Genomic DNA, 17,656 nt, shown 5'->3' on the forward strand with positions numbered 1-17,656 from the left:
GCTGAATTTAAATCAACCAAGAGGTCTGCTTGAGATAGTAGAGAGAGATCGGTCTATAACTGTTTAAATCTCGCCCCCATTTTTGGAAAGTTGAGTGTATAAAGCAGCCTGATATTATAGGATAACATTACAGCTGCAATATACCATATATAAATGTTAGTATTAAAACATTATATGGTTACAAACTTTGGTGTTAATCCATTTTTTTTTTCTTTAAAATATTTCATTCACTTAAGCCATCTGAAATTGTTCAAGCCTTCAGTTTGCAACTAGGCAGCAATGTTAATTCATCTATCACAAAGGCAATTTTATGACATCATCTAAATGGGTTTTTCTGTGGTAGTGATTGAGTGTTGCCAAATATTCATTTTGATAGCTATTTTAAAATAGCTAATATTTTATTTGACCATTATTTATTGCTCATTATATGCAGCCAGCATTTATTGTGTAAGGTTGGCACATGGTGATGCCAAGGGTGTAGGGTGAAGGTTGGATCTTAAGATAGACTGAAGAATAAAATTGCCAAAAGTGGTTTCGGAAGTTGTAAATGCTCTTGCCCTCTAAAAAGGAAAAACAAAACCATTTTTTTTTAAAACCACTGCACACCAGTCCTGATTACATTGCCTTTCCCATTAAAAATAACTTAATACCAGAAACATGGGGAAACTGTAAGACTGCTCATCATGGCAATACTGAGCACACACAGTGCACTGATACTATCTAATAACCCAGTTCAAGTAGATTTGACTTAATCAGGCGGCTGAGAACTTAATTCTTGTGTTTTTTTCCCCCATTACATAATTTTTTCACGGTGGTGGTGTAACATTGAGTACAGTATAGTTCCTTTGCTTAGGAATTATTTAATAAGAGTTTCATAAAATATAACATACTCAGTTCAAAAAAATGGATAGAAATAAATTACGTACCTTCACCACAGGAGGTGTTTGCAAAAGTTTTAGTTCCGATGCCTTAGAAATGTCTCTAAGGTAGCCTGTATTAATAGTGTATGATTGCAATGGGTTGGGTGTCACCAAAGAAGGACTAGCCTTACTCTGTATAGACGGAGTAGTCTCTGCTTTCAAGGTCGAATGGGTCTTCAGCTGCCGCACAGAATCCAATAACCTAATCAAAGAAAATAATTCTGTTGGAAATGCAGTCTCTCCGGATGCCTCCCTCTTTCCCAACAGAAGTAATAGTGAACAATTTGCGCAAGATCTAATGAAAAAGAATTTGTTTGAGAGAGCTAGTCACTACTACTTAATTTGCAGTCCTCTAGAAACAATACCCAAGTAGACTGAGCTTGATTATACTTTTCAGATTATAATATTGGTATTTATGTTTAACCTGTAAATGTTAAAGAAAGATGAAAGCTTCAGCATCAAGACATAAAACCTACTACTATATTAGTACAGGAAGTTATGCAATTTAAGTATCAGTTATATAGTTAAAAGTGAGCAGAGTTTCTCCTTTTAGCAAGTCAAAACGTCCTTTCATCACAGGGGCCACACCCAAATTAATATTCTATATCCTACATAAGCTGTCCAAAGATGTTTTTATGACTAGGGTAGGGAAAAATATAGATTCTGAAAATAAACAAAGTTAATCTAAGCTGTTTGCCCAATCTCCCAGGAAATGGTACATGGCATGCAAAAGGAGAAAGGAATTCAAGGAGTCTAAATAATGCTCCCCCTTCAAGTGAAAGAGTTATAGTGAGGCAATTTTTCCATAATATGCTGCAGTTAAGCTGGATTTCTCAATGTAATGGCATATGACTCAGAAGGTATGGCAGCAGATTCTGTTGGCGAAGAACTTTAGTTGAAAAAAACGTTAAATCAAGTAGTGGATCAAGTTTGAAGTTAAAGCTCATTTGTAGGATGATTATAAAACCTTCACCACATCCACAATTATAATTAGGGGAGTCTAATTAGTAGAGTCCAACTGCATGGCACAGACTCTGCTCTCTGCCAGCCATAGCAGAGCTATATTGATGTGTTTCAGCAGTCAACCCAGTGGAAGAAAGCCCACAGCACAAGTTGCCAATAGCTCAGCACTAATCAGCAGTCTTAGTTGGACAAAAATGAGAGGCACAAGTGGAAAGAAAACACATTGTTGTACCTCAATCAGCCTCCACTGACCAAAGGGAGTTTCACTTTGTATCTGGTCTCTGCTAAATCTGACCTGGGAGTGCTTAGGAAAAAAAGTTCCATTTCCTAGCAGATGTCTTTCACTCTGATGAGTACAAAATATAATACTTACAGGCATTCTGGGCATGATTTTTTACTTGGAGCTGGGAACTTAGCGCGTGGGTAGATTTTTGCATGGGCAACCGGAAGTGAAGTGAGTGCGTTGGAATCTATGATCGCAACACAATTGAAGGCAATTATTTTTGCTTCCAGGTTTCCCACACACACCCAGCCAGATTGACAGGCTGGCTGCCTGTCGGGAGGGAAAGCAGCCGGGGAGCAGATGCCAAGTAAGCCTGAGATCGGGGTTGGTCTTGGCTGTTGGTAGGGGTGTGTGGTGGTCAAGGCCATCAGGGACGGGACGGGGGTGGGGGGGTCTTGGCCATTGGGTGGGGTCTCAGCCAGTGCTGGTGGGGAGGTGAGTCTCGGCCACCAGGAATGAGGTGGGGCCTCACCATCTGTGCCCTCACCATCTGTGCCCGGGGTGGGGGGGCATGGCCTCAAAGTGGGGTTGGGGTCAGCCATCAGCCATAGAGATGGGGGTGGGTCATGGAAAGTGGGGCGGGGGGTTCGGGCATCAGGGGAGGGTGTGCGCTAGTCAGCCATCCGGGGGGGGGAAGGGGGCGGCTGGCTCTCGGGATGAATGTTGGTTTAAATCCTCACCAGCAATTTCTGAGATGGGGGTGAATGAGAGTTTGGGCATCTGTGCTTATGGCCATTTTTTGGGAGGTTGTTCTCGGATATAAACTCATTGGCTTGGTTCTCAGTGGGTGGGGTATGATTTGTTTTTTTTTGCTCAGTTAAGTGGGGGCCATGTTTATTATTCTACCGGGGGTCGTAGAGAGTGATGCAGTGGTGGTGCTGCAGGGGAGATTTTTTTTTCATTGGTTTCAGTTTTTGCCTCTTAATCTCTCATGGCAATGCACATGGAGAGGCAAAACCAATGAAACTTTTCAGGTCAACCAAGGGAAATAATTGAACCAAGGCAGGGAGGAGAGGGGTGAGAGGGTGAGAAGTGAGGGTGAGAAGTGAGGGGGAGAGGCAGGGTAGGGAAGGGAAAGGCAGCGAGGGTGACAAATGAGGAGGGGAGAGAGGGCGGATAGAGAGTGAGGGCAGGGGTGGGGTGGGGTGAGGGGAGAAAAGAGAAGAGGACGGTAAGGGAGAGGAGAGAGGGAAAATGAAAGCGGGGAGGAAGAGAGAGGGAGAAGGTGGCGAGATGGAAGAGGAGAAAAGCAGGTGAAGGGGAGAGAGGGAGGTGTGGGGGAAGGGACAAGGAGCTTGAGATTTATCCGATTTCTGGATGGGGTGTCTTGGTGCTGCCCAAGAACTCAGCAACAAGTGCGATTGCTAGTTTCCTCGGCAGGTTAGAAGTTTGCCGAGGTATTTGCAGGACATGTACACCCTTCGCCAGCCACAAGTGTAATTCAAGTAGATTTGTTAAAGAACTTTTTCAATCATTTTTGGTTGGCTTCTGGGTTTCATGATATTTTGGATTCATTCTTTGGGGTTGCCTATTGCTCTGAGGATTCTATTGTTGATTATGTGTGTGTTTCCACCGTCCTGGATTTCCACGGACACTGACTCTTTGCAGATTACACATCTTGCGGTATTTTTACTCTACACTTTATGTTTACAAATGACTAAGTTTTTTTTTATTACTGACTGTATTTTGGGGGGTGGGGGCAGGGGAGGGAAGAGAGAAGCCAGTAGACAACATATACCAATATTAAACAAGGAAAGATCTGCAGCCAACATACTGAAGTTGAGCAGGGAGTCAATGGGAGCTACCAGCATCGCGTACCCACTGCACAACATGCATTGAGGCTGCACAGGGAGGAGGGCATGAAGAGCTGGCTCCAAATTCAGGCCAGGAACAAATACCCGGGTGAGCAGGAGAGAAGCGATTTGATCAGTGCAATATAAATAACATTCATATTTTGAATTTCCTAACTGCACCAGCTTGAGCATTAGCATCAAAAGATGAAATGCATAATGGATGTCCCTGGCAGTTATCTTCTGCTGCATATGGGAAATGTGGTGGATTCAACCAAAGGGCCTGTCAACCACTGCTGAGGGAAGACTCAGCTGAGGAAAAAGGACCTTTAGGAACTCTGGTGTGGAAAGCAGGTTTGTTAGAGCAGATATGACAGAGAAGGAGAAAATGAGAGAAAGGAATGAAGTATTTACTGAAAGTGGGGTGGGAAGAAACACAATCCAAATAGTCGTGGGAGGTCGAGCTTGTAATAAAATCCATGGAAAGCCTATTCCCAAAGATGGAGAGAGAGAAAGCCAGAAAAGGAAGGGAAGTGCTGTCATTATATTAGCAAAACAGCCAAGTTCTTATAAAATTCCTTCAAGTAACTTGACTGCAGAATATTCCAGTATTTCAGATTTTGTCATCAGTCTTCAAAATATAAGCTTGTGCACACACTCAAGATTGATTCAGGATGTTTAACAGTTGATTATTTTCTGAATATTTAATTTAATTGAGTGATGGATGGAAGAGTGAATAGAGATCCAACACAAAGTACTCACAGCCAAATGTTTGCCTGAGAGCCCAGCTGCAATACCTGAGCTTTTATCGATGTGTGTCAAAAAAGGTTTAAAGGGTCAAATCAACTTCGGTTGCATCTCGCCTCCGTTCCAATGCCGAGATTCAGGAGTCATGGGAAACCCGTGCAGGTGAAGTAATATTCGTTTCAAGTTCAGAATCAACAAAAAATAACCCACCTCAAGTATTTCAAGTAGGTAAATTGCCCCTTTAACGATCCGCCCATTCACATTAATTGGGGACGCGACAAATCCGGGTTTCGGGTGCTGCACACATCTAAACCGGCCCACGTTTAATCTGGAAGTTGGCGCCGGGTTGCAGTCGTGCTGGGAAAAGCTGTTATTTTTACCTCCCAGCCGCACCCAATGCACCCGTTCTTTGGGGTTAAAATCACCCCCTCTGTTTCTGGCTTAAAACTCATTTTTAAAATGGATTCTTATAAGGAATAACATTCTAAATATAGGGAGAATCAGCAAGAACAAAAAAGAGCACACATGAGAGAGAGAGCGAAAGGATTTATTAAATAAAACAATCTCTACCTGGAAAGTCTTCTAGAGTGTCTGCTGATTGGTGTGCCAACAAATGCATCAGACACTTCAGTAGATTTGATAGCTGGAGTAACTGTAGGTGGTTCACTGTTCCTTGGACTGAAATTTCCAAAAAAAAGTTTTAGTGCAAAGATCAACATGGACGTGTTTTTTTTCTTACATTTACAAATTCATTTTCACCTCATCTTTAACACACATACACAGGTTATTACAGAAAGATTGCACTGCACTGAACTTAGTTTGCAAAATTCCTGGATAAAGAGCTTAAATTTACTTTAAACTGTCATTAATGTCAATGTCCATGTTTATCATTCTGCAAAAGGGGTGGCTTAAAATTCTGCTCGTTAAACTTATAAGATCTCCACGTGATGCTTAACTGGTGGAATTTAAGCTCGTTGGCCTACTGACTGAAGGCCAAGAATATTGCCTGAAAAGAGAAAAGTAAGCCTTTCAGAAAATAATCCTGCATTTAAAGATTGAATCCGAAAACATAATTAGCACAGTGCAAGAAAATATTCATTGAATATTTTTAAGACAGAGTTAGATAAATTCCTGATTAACAAGGGAGTCAAAGGTTATAGTAGGTAGATGGGAAAGTAGGGTTGAGGTCACAATCAGATCAGTCATGATCTTATCAAATGGAAGAGCAGGCTCGAGGGGCCGAATGGCCTACTCCTGCTCTTAATTCGTATGTTCATATGTTTGCACTGGCAACTTCCAGAGCACAAAAATCAGCCACAACAATCTTTAAGGGTGACTCACTTCCTTTCAATCAACTGAGGAGTGAGTACATAAACTTTCCTTGTACTGCAATGTTGAATTGACAAATTTCTTCCACACCCTTCCGTGGGGCAATTAATATTTGAATTTTTCCAATTCTTTGAAGACAGATTCTTCATGTTTCTTGTAAACCCAACCAGCTGTCTCCCTATTCCCTTTAAAGGGTCCACTCTTGGTTTTCATCAATTGACAGTTATTGACAATTGACAGGGTTGGAGTACAAGAGTAAGGAAGTCTTACTACAGTTGTACAGGGCTTTAGTGAGACCTCACCTGGAGTACTGCGTATAGTCTTGACATCTTATCTAACGAAGGATATACTTGTCTTGGAGGCAGTACAAAGAAGGTTCACTAGATTAATTCCTGGGATGAGAGGGTTGTCCTATGAGGAAAGGTTGAGTAGAATGGGCCTATTCTCTCTGGCGTTTAGAAGAATGAGAGGTGATCTCATTGAAACGTAAGATTATTAGGGGGCTTGACTGGGTAGATGCTGAGAGATTGTTTCCCGGCTAGAGAGTCTAGAACTAGAGGGCATATTCGCAGGATATGGGGTCGGCCATTCAAGACTGAGATGAGGAGGAATTTCTTCACGGAGAGGGTTGTGAATCTTTGGAATTCTCTACCCCAAAATGCTGGGGATGCTGAGTTATTGAGTATATTCAAGGTTGAGATGAATAGATTTTTGGACTCTAATGGAATCAAGTGATATGGGGATCGGGCGGGAAAGTGGAGTTGAGGTCGAAGATCAGCCATGGTCTGACTGAATGACGGAGCAGGCTCAAGGGGCGGTATGGCCTACTCCTGCTCCTATTTCTTATGTGGAACTCCCACATCTCTTCCATTGCTAAAGGTATTATCAAAAAGCTTGATTTCCTTTTTTGTGCCAAAGCTCATCTTCCCCTCAACAACTCTTCTTTCTCTCTAAAAGCCATGTCTGATCAAAGCTTCAATACTATTCCAGTATCTAGAGAGACTAACACCTCTTGCTGCTGGACAGGAAGGGCTGATGGGCAATCCTTCTCTCACGTCCAGCGTCAAACTTTTTCTTCCATGTCACAAACTTTCTTAATTTTATTTTACCAATACTACTGTAGTTATTCATCTCATCCTTCTAATTTACAAATTAGCCATCCCACTGTGCTGGAACCAAGACTCATTGCACCATTTTCTATTTGAATTAATCTTTTAATTAGCTCAAAACTAGACATCCTTAACTCACTCAGTCCCACCATCGTCCTACAATCTACAAGCTTGGAAACCCAAGTTTGCCATCACATACTACTTTTTAATCATCTCATCTTCTGTCATACATTTTTTAACCTTAATGTCTTGCACAATCAGTCCAGGCTCCTTACCTAGGATGAATAGTTTTCAAAAAAAAAATAAAGCACTGCTCATCTCTCCCACAGTGATACTTTTATGTTCTGACTTTGCATGGCAGAGACATACAGAAGGGAACCATCCTCAGTCATTGTCTGGACACAGCAGATTAGGCAAGACCATCATTGCAGAACTAGAACTGATTACCTGTTGTAAGGAGATTGAGTCACTTCTTGCTTGTTTTTTAGCCACACCTCGTTAACCTTCGAAAGCACTGAATTGATGAATGTTGCACGTGTAAATACACCCCCCGAAGCAGTCCGCCTCGCCACAGTAGATAATGGTTTGGGCCGTGTAACTGTTTATACAAAAAAACATTTTTTTTTAAGTGGGTGAAGTTGAAAACGATCTAAGGGCTTTAGCAGACTCAACATATCAAAGCACAGTGTAGCAGCCATCAACAAAGCTAATGGAATGATGCACCAAATAGACAAAACAGCATAGTACAAGTTCAAGGAAGTCATGCTCAAACTGTATATTGCTTTGGTCAGACCACACCTGTGTCCAGTTGTGGTCAATGAGACACAAGTCAGACATTCAAGCACTGGTCATAGTTCAGAGAAGAACCACAAAGCTGATCCCTAGTATCAGAACTGAGTTACAAGGAAAGACCAGAAATATTTGGACTTTTCAGCCTTGAAAAGAAGCAACCGAGTGGTGACCTCAGAAAATTATATAGGACAGTAAACAATACAGAAAAGGCAAATCCAGAATATTATTTCAAATGCAACTATGCAAAGGAGCATAGGTTCAATTTAAAAGCCAAACTTCGGTCCGGTTTCAACAAGCAGCTCTCTACATGGAGAGATAGCATGGATTGGAAGTCCGGGTAGGAAACAAAAAACACCAGTATCATTTAAGAAACAGGTCAATGTTGTGACAGTAGGAAATTCTAGGACCTTTTTGGATAGATGGGCTGAACAACCTTCTTCATTTGTGTCGATCTTGTGAAAAAAAATTATAGATTGATTTAAAGGTCATAAATTTCAAAATTTGCAAGAAGAAAAAGAAATAGATCTTGAATCATGATCTCACCTTCGCGTAAAATTGTTAAATGATGATAAGGTTTTGCACGTTCAGTGGCTAGTCTTCTCTGTACCCTTGGAAGAACTTTCCCATACTGCTCCAGGATGGAATTCCTAGCAGCTGTTCTTTCTCGAATTTGAGGATCACGATCATTCTGATAACATTTTAAAAAAATTATTCCTGTAATTTTCCCTTTTCATATCCTCATAGCTTATGTCTTACTTTCCATACCTTTCTTCCTCCAGAGCTAGATCCTTTTCATCTCACAGACATCCCATGCAGTCAACGCTAGTTTGCATTAGCTTATTTGATGCAAGATGTACTATGTGACACAGGTCTCCTGCCTTTATAACTAGTCTTGGCCAAATTTAATATAACCAACACAGGTAGATTTACTCTTGCTTATCGTTGAAGTATAGCAAATTGTTGAAGGAAAACTCAGTGCTACGGTTTCAAAATTCAACTGTAAATGATTTACAAGTACATGATCAACTGTTTCCCGTATCTCTGACTTGCAGGAAAGCAACTAAAAACTGCTGGCACACTGTCCAAGAGCTATTTTGAACATAACAGCTGGGGTAGACATAATGGCTGAGTCAATTGTAGACACGGCCTAAATGAAAAGTAGCTCAAAACAAAGTAAGCTTAATTAGGGGTTGGGTAGGGGAGAATTCACCATATTCCTTTCAAATCTTACAAAAACGTCTCCAGTTCTGGTACCTTCTCAGGTTCAGTGGCATCTGTCACTCCCATGAGCAATCTGAGCGTCTTACTTTCATAGGCGGTGACTCACCACCCTATATCTATTTGTACAATAGTATAACCCAGGGATACAACAATAGCTTGTGAACTGGACAACGATTCTCGGGGGACTCCAGAGGTAATGGTGTGGGGGTGGGAACGGAAGCCATTGCTGGGGATACTCTGGCTCCGATCGGATAGGCATGAGTGGGACCAAGTGAAGGCACTTCCACTGACCTGGACATCGAAGGAAAAGCTTTGTTGGAGGATGTTGCCAAAGGCTGCAGACAGATCGAGGAGGATGAGGAGGAAAAATGCACCACACTCACAATGACAGAAGATGTGGTAGGGGAAGAAACCTGATCGGAGGGATTCAAACATGTAAGTGTGGAAAAGTTGTGCATGGATTTAGAAGACGACAACACATTCAAGAACTTGAGGAAAAAAAGGGACATTGGCAATGAGGTGTCTCTTTGCAAGGACAGAGGCGACAAAGGTGTTTTTATTGAGCAGGGGTTGGTGAAGTTGGTTTTGAAAGGACGGGAGACAGTACCCGAGGAGAGGGAACTGTTTACAACAACAGCTAGCTTGGTGGTCATGAAGGGAAGTTAGATGGTTAGCAGTTTGGTGGGAACGAATTCAAGGGAGCAGAAGGTGGGTCTTGTGGACGAGATGAACTTGGAGAGGGCATGAGGGGAGATGGAAGGGCAACTAGAAAGATATTCAGGGCAATGGCAGGGGAGAGCCAGAGGTTTGGCTCGGTAGGAAAGGGGAGTGAGGGAAAACAGCAAAGAAAACTGAAACAATGGTTTCAACCTTACACAATAAATGCTGGCTACTATAATGAGCAGTAAGTAATGGTCAAATAAAATCTTTGCTATTTAAAAAAAAATCAAAATAAATATTTGGGAACATTATATATACACACACTCAATCACTGCCACAGAAAAATCCATTTAGATAATGTCATAAATTTGCCTTTGTGATGGGTGAATTAACATTGCTGCTTAGTTGCAAACAGGAGGCCTCAAAAATTTCAGATGGCTTAAGTGAATAAATTATTTTAAAGAAAAAAAATGGATTAACACCAAAATTTGTAACCATATAATGTTTTAATACTAACATTTATATATGGTATATTGCAGCTCTAATGCTATAATATCAGGCTGCTTTCCAAAAATGGGGGCGAGATTTAATCAGTTTCAGACCGATCTCTTTCTCCACTAACTCAAGCACACCTCTTGGCTGATTTAAATTCAGTCCCCAATAATTAAAAAAATAAATAAATAGTCAAATACAGGTAGTTTTCAACTTACCAAACTCATTTTCAGTGACTGATTAAGCTGCAAGGCAGGCACATAGTTGGCACGTTGAAGGTGATGAACTAAAAGAAATTCATGGTTTTGAAGACTTCCACTGTTTTTCAAAAACTTCTCCAAACACTCCTGTGAATAGATGATAAACCTAATTCTCAAAAGCATCAATTTCTGCATGTCCTTTTCCAAGAAAGGCAGCATAAAAATATAGCACACTTTAAAAGGTAATCATTAAAGACTTCCTTTTGATATTAGTTCATCCATGTTGCCAACACTATGTAGCCAAATACATGCTTACGATATAATCTACAAAAAAAATTCTAGTATGAACAGATGTATTAAAACACGGTTACTGTAATTATAAAACTGGCTTCCTTGATGGCTCAGCTGGCAAGTTAGTAGCTGAGCCTGGGAAAGGGGCGGGGAGAGGGTCATGATTTCTGCCCCTGAACGCTAGGACCACGTGCGTGCGGACATCAGGTGACAAAATCATCAAACTTGCTTATGATGCCCCCCCCCCGCCCCCTCCACCGCCGGGGCTCACACATGAAGAACTGTTACTTGGGCGAGGTGCTGGAAAGAGCCTACCACCTACAAAACAGTGCCCAGTAACGAGTCCACAGTGCAGGAGAGGAGAAAGTCATTGAAGAAAAAAAAAGTAGAAAACTATACAAATATTGCAGGATACTGTGGTCATGTGGATTTTATATTAACCCTGCTATAACAGTGAACATATGTCTACTAAAATACCATTTGAACAGAAAATATTGTTTTCAAATTATACCTAAAAAGGAACTCCATTTTCCTGACTACAGGTGTCTTAAAAATTGGTGCTTCATGGGTACCTTACCTGTTCAGTAGCAGTAAAAGGAAGTTTAAGAAGCTCCTCCATCAGCCCATTCTCCTGACATAACTCATACATGTGCTTTAGCAGGTCCTCTACATTTATTCTGTTGGCATTTAGTCGAAGTAGATGCCAAGCCTCCACCATGCACCTGAAAGTTTTATATTACAAAAGAAACTTTTCACATCTTTAGCTTCAATGTCAATTTTCACGCTATGGCTAAAACTTTAAACTCGCACAATCTAACCGTTCAGACGCTATAACAACACAATGGCGCATGGGAACATAAATGCTTTTCTCCTAAAGAACTTGTAAAGAAATGGTCCTCAAAATAAGCGAAAATGACTGATCAAAAAAAGCTGACCCGCAAGGCCTTCCTTTTGGAACGCAGGAACAGGAGCAGGCCATTCAGTCCCTTGAGCCCGTTCCGCCATTCAAGTAGATCATGGCTGACCTGTATTTTAACTCCATCTGCCTGCCTTGGTTCTGTAACCCTTAATACTCTTGCCTAACAAAAAGCTATCAATCTCGGTTTTGAAATTTTCAATTGACCCCTAGCCTCAACAGGGCTAGCTTTTTGGGGGAGAGAGTTCCAAATTTCCACTACTGTGGAAATTTCACACTGTGTGTGAAGAAGTTCTTCCTGACATCACCCTTGAACTGCCTAGCTCTATTTTTAAGGTTATACCCCCTTGTTCTGGACTCCCCCACCTTGGTTTCTTCAGTACCTATAAGACAGGTTTTCAACCATTGTCTAAAAGTCAATTTCAAAAGTATAGCTTTAATTGCCCAGTCCTTGCACCCCTCTGGTGTCAGGTACATGCACACATGATAACAAGGCAATTTACTTAGTCCCTGTATCAGAAGTTGCAATAGAAAACAAAAACAGGGAGTGTGAATATACAGCTGTAGCTTTTCATATAGGTCAGGGTCAAGATGGTGGACTTAATCTATGTGGGGCCTGTTGGATAATATATTTGGGTGAGCGTATGTAGTTTTAAACCATAATATTTTTAAATAGGCAATCGATGTTAACAGATAGTCCTGTTTGAGAGTAGCCTGCAGAAACAAAGATAGTGTGGAAATGCCCTTGGGAAATGGCTGAGGTTGGATGCATGACCTGTAAGAGAATGACTCCTAAAGTTGAATAGCCTGCAGAAAGGGAAAGAATATGCTGAGTGAAAGGTAACTGATTGTAAGGACACTAGCAGCAGCCTAGTGCAATAATGTTCATGTGAAAGCTGAGAAACAAAAGGGAGCTACAGCAGAGTTATCACATAGTAGTGATAAAGGTATAAAGGGGGAGAGACCACAACTAAACGGGGAGCTACAGCAAATCCTCCACAGAAGAAGGAAGTCACGGTGTGTTGGCAGAGATAATCAGTGTTCCATTGGTACGGTTGGTCCATAGCATAAATGTGGCACAGTGTTCTCTTACTGCAATGGTCATGTTGCTGCCATAAAGATTAAATCGATTAAAAAAATATACACATAGTTGTGGCTGAATCGACAGGCCTGAACCCAATAAACATTTAGAAACATGGTAAATATAATTTTGGCTAACTGGCCTGAGAGTACCCACCGCCCACCACTCCCAAAAAAAGAGCACAGTGCTGTTCATATTCGCAAAATGGTTGCCAGAGTTGCTGTATTATAGCAACTGTACTTGTAAATAAATCTACCTCCAATAGCTGAATGAATAAAGTGACTACCCTACCAGCGGGGAGAAGAACTACACAAATAAACCACTGACAATCAATTCAGTTACCTGTTAAACAGTAGCACAGTAAGGTGAAGTTTAACTTCACTGCTGCTAGACATTGAAGGTTTCATTGCCTGCATGTATCGAAGGGCCTTCCTATGCTCCCCTTGGCACATCAAGGCCTGTATGATCCGGACATGCTGCCACGAGGACAGTGATCTGCTGGTAGCTGGGTGTAGAATACGATCCAAAGCATTCTTGGAAAATGGGGAAGGAATAAAAGAGAGAAAATCAAAATGCAATATCTTCCAACTTAAGATCACTACCACGAAATATTTAATTAGTTTACACTCGTTAGACCGTACTCCAATGATTTTCGTAGCTATTCTTGCTGCACAATATACTGAATAATCCTACTGCCTTAGGGACTCTTGTATCACAGTCATATCTTATGCCCGGGGTCAATCATTAGATAAGACATACCACACTGTATAACATGCTTCTCAACGTCCTGGGCACATTCTTTAATACTGGGCTTTCTCAACTAATAACATACTAACCAATGGTTTGAGATAGATATTGACTTCTAGTGCCAATGCAATTGTGTATAAATTGCAACATGGTGTTGTAATAGCTCCCTTGTTGAAACTCAAAGGCTGTTATCTTCTACAGACAGTAACTGCCCAAGCAGCGCAGGAATCATACCATGGAGTACTTGATCATCTCAGCATGTGCCTGGTTCTATATCATCCAATCCTGTTCCAGACATAATTTCTTCTAATCTCTAGCCTTATTTGAAGCTCCTTATTTTGAAACCCATGTCTTCAAGATTTGTCTTCACACTCTAGGTCAAATATCCTGCCTGTATCCACATCTTGTGTGCCTCATCATTTTAAAGACCTTTCCTCTTCCTTCTGGACCTGCCCAAGTCTGGCATGAACAGATCCAGGATGTGAAAGTCTCCCCTCACTTTTTTCCAACAAAAAAATACAGTTGTGCAAGTCCATCTTTACAGCTGTTACTTGCTTTTTCCTGATCCTTCTTCAATGCAGCAACATCCTTATCGTGGGTAAGTTACCCAAAACTGCACACAACATTCCAAAAACCGTGGCTGTACCAGTGATCTATACAAGGTAAATGCCCTTGAGATGTAACTTAGTGTACAATTAACTTTGTTGACAACAACTTTAAATTTGTTCAAAACTTTCAGTAACTGATTAGTATCATATCTGAATTTTTTTCCTTCTCTTTTTGCAGAAATGAATTTAACAAACAGGCACGATAGGAAGGACTGAAGACTCTTTCTGGGTGGGTCAAATGGCCTCTTTCATCCATATCTATCTTGTGGTAGTCATAAACCACTACTTTAGTTGGCTCATCAAAGCACTCCAGCAGATTGGTGAGGCATGGCATACTGCTTCTAAACCCATGCTGATTCCTCCTTATGGATTCTGCTTGCTTTGGATGAGCATACTAGCCTTCTGTATAATGCCATCAAGTGTTTTTAACTCATAGATTTTTGGTAATTTGGTATCTAATTTACAAGCCATGCATCTTCTTTTTCTTTTTAATATTGGGATGATAATTTATCATCTTCCAATCCTTGTTCCAGTAACTATGGCACTCTTAAAATATTTAATGGGGCGTTGCCCATTTCCTCCCTGATTTCCTTGATAATTCTAGGGTATATTGCATCTCGTCCAGATTTCTTGTAGACGTGTAATTTTCCAACCTTCTTCACAACACATGCTTCACTGATATCTACTTGTGTTGCAGATTTCTGAGCCCAAGAAACTGGGTTTGGAATTTGACCACAATTGTCTTCATTTGTAAAGACTGACGAATGTATTCAAAACATCTAATTCCTGAACATAAGGAGTTTGAATGAATGAGGAGTTTAAATTTTCCTATACAGCTCAGAATTTTGAGCCATGTGATAACCATCTTTAGACACACTACCATGGCTAGTGTAGCCATTCTTAAAGTTTGCAAGTTATCTTATACAATTTTAACTGGGTGAACAGGTCAATTTTCAATACGCAAGTAATCCAGCTGTACAGATTATAATTTCAACAGAAAATCAAAAATGAGTTTCAATTGAGGGGAAAGCAGAGGTTATTTCTGGTGTGTGTACTTACCTCATGGTCACTGTGATCCAAAAGCCAAAAACCTTGGATAAGGTTCACCAGACCCACAGGTATGGCAAAAGCAGGTGGAAAGGATTCAATTGAAGACTCATTCTTGTTAGGAATAGAAGAAAGAACATCCAGTAGCAGGTAAATGGCCTGGAAATCATAGGTTAAGGTTCCAAAACACAAGCACAATGACTCAAATTATAAGTAATTACCTATATAATTAAAATCACAACAAGAGGACAGGCATTTGCAAATCAGCCAGTTGGCTGAACTTCAATTGCTTTCCCAAAAAAGAATGCAATATGCTTATGATTATTGTTTCATTCGACACTTTCTCTAGAAGGATTTTCTTCACCCAGAGAGTGGTAAGTATGTGGAACTCGCTACCACAAGGAGTAGTTGAGGCAACTAGCATAGATGAATTTAAGGGGAAGCTAGATAAACACAAGGGAGAAGGGAATAGAAGGATATGTTGATAGGGTTAGATGAAGAAGGGTGGGAGGAGGCTCACGTGGAGCATAAACACCAGCATGGACCCGATAGGTGAATGGCCCATTTCTGTGCTGTACGTTTTTTGTAATCTTTGTAAACACTTGGCAAAGACCAAGAATTCTAGTAACCGCATCTACTAGCACCATGGCTCAAGATACAGGTAATAAGAGCGATCAGTAACATTCTCTGATCCTAACTCATCTAGTTTAAGGGTGCCCGAAAGTAGTCATTACTCAAAATTGCTCCCCTCCCCCACCACCCCATATAGGTAACCCCAGCTTGACCAATTATCTTCCAACCAAGCACATTATTATTTGCATTTTCTCTCTAGATTGGATATAGTTTACCAGTTAGCTCAATTATCTAAATTGCTCCAAGCACTGTTCACCAGACAAATTCTGTATAGTTCTTCATTACTGCAGTTTGCTCATCTTAAGTATTTTCAAGTAGTACATTAACATGGTGTGCATTGCATGAATTGAGCATAATCTTACTTTTCATGCGCAAGTTACTTGCAGAATCAGTAAGCCAGAAAGGCTGCGTGCACACGCACACCCCCGAAGGATACAATGGCATGCTTTGTCGTTTCATCTACATTCTCCAGTAAATACACATCAAGAAGAGCCTGTTATTAAAAATAAAGATGATTAGAAATATTGCAAATGTTAAACTAATGAACAAAATTTACCACTCATGAATCACAATCTTACGTGAAGAGTTGATGGTGGATATTTTCCTGTTCCTCCTTCATCCCTCTTCCACAACTGCTCTATGTGATCCCCAGTCTCTGATACCATCCCATCAATCAACAGGCAGTCTGAACACCATTTGCCTCTGGGTAAAGTACAGTCACAATAGGAATGTGAAATATTATGAGTCATCTTGTGACTATTCAATGTTTCTTTTCTAAAACCTCTTAAAAAAAACCAAACATTTTCCAGGCAAAACCTAGGTTCAAAACCAGAAATTATGAACTAGGAGGATATAAAAAGCAAAAGAGAGGTGGGCTGTACATTTATTTAGCAACTTTGAGGATCACAGTACATTTAATTCCCAAAAAATAATCTATTAGGCACACACCTTGATAAGCGCTCCAACTTGTGCCTTCTGTTCGTATAATAATTTTGTATAACGGGATAGTTGTAGATGGGCCTGGATAACTGTAATATATCAGCATCATCTAAGAGAAAAGTAAATAGCATTTATACAGACAGTACAGGCTGACAAAAGTACAGCATAAAACATGTTACTCTTGCTTAGCTGATAAGCATTTTAAAAAAAAATCGTGATTTTACCTGAACCCTCTGGGAGTAGGCCGGCACGACAGAACCACAACACAACCTGAGCGTATTGAGAAATCAGAGTGCCTACAATGCGCTTGTTCATTAAATCAACCAGTCCTGTTGGAAAAGCATTTTACATTAATATGCTAACCAAAAGGTGTTCTACAATTTTAAAAAAATGACTAATGTTAATCGAACAATGTACTAAAGCTAAATATTTAGCTAAAGACTCTTTTTTTCAACACCCTCAATAGTGTGAAAAACAGCAGTTAAAATATCTGGATAAACTACCTCAAAATGTTTGTTTGTAAGTTACTGCCACATAACTTTACACAAAATATTTGGTGGTTATTTGTTAGTATGATTAAGGAAACATAATTGGCACAAGATTAAAAATATTGCTGCACACAAAATAAAATGGCACATTAGTAACAATCTGCACAAAGGAATGGTAGCTATAACACTTATTACACACACCTCGCTCAGTTAGCTCCTGGGCCTCAGTAAGGAAACAGCTAACAATGGTGGTGAGGTTGCTAAGTAACATCTGGCAGTGCTGCAGGGACTGGAGTGTGTGTGGGTCAATGAAGTGACACGATCCATCAAAAAGTGGAACACCTAGTGGTTAAAGGATAAAGCGAACACACTAGAGTTAAGCACGTGGCAACCGTTCAAA

The 17,656-nt window shown here is 40.6% G+C and overlaps 1 protein-coding gene across 2 annotated transcripts in view; it reads right to left on the reverse strand.

Annotated features, from left to right (window-relative positions):
- Window positions 1-17,656, reverse strand: part of ahctf1 (AT hook containing transcription factor 1) — an 86,852-nt gene that overhangs the window by 23,847 nt on the left and 45,349 nt on the right. For both annotated transcript variants that reach the window (XM_067988634.1, XM_067988636.1), the window contains exons 15-27: window positions 17,458-17,598; window positions 16,993-17,097; window positions 16,778-16,877; window positions 16,408-16,531; window positions 16,266-16,322; window positions 15,209-15,355; window positions 13,137-13,327; window positions 11,375-11,519; window positions 10,525-10,653; window positions 8,477-8,621; window positions 7,589-7,739; window positions 5,274-5,381; window positions 927-1,122 (exon numbers count right to left, since the gene is read on the reverse strand). In XM_067988634.1, coding sequence (XP_067844735.1) covers window positions 927-1,122; window positions 5,274-5,381; window positions 7,589-7,739; window positions 8,477-8,621; window positions 10,525-10,653; window positions 11,375-11,519; window positions 13,137-13,327; window positions 15,209-15,355; window positions 16,266-16,322; window positions 16,408-16,531; window positions 16,778-16,877; window positions 16,993-17,097; window positions 17,458-17,598 — 1,739 coding nt within the window. The remainder of the gene's footprint in view (window positions 1-926; window positions 1,123-5,273; window positions 5,382-7,588; window positions 7,740-8,476; window positions 8,622-10,524; window positions 10,654-11,374; window positions 11,520-13,136; window positions 13,328-15,208; window positions 15,356-16,265; window positions 16,323-16,407; window positions 16,532-16,777; window positions 16,878-16,992; window positions 17,098-17,457; window positions 17,599-17,656) is intronic.

This window comes from Heptranchias perlo, chromosome 8, assembly GCF_035084215.1.
Source record: "Heptranchias perlo isolate sHepPer1 chromosome 8, sHepPer1.hap1, whole genome shotgun sequence".
In the NCBI taxonomy this organism is placed as follows: Eukaryota; Metazoa; Chordata; class Chondrichthyes; order Hexanchiformes; family Hexanchidae; genus Heptranchias; species Heptranchias perlo.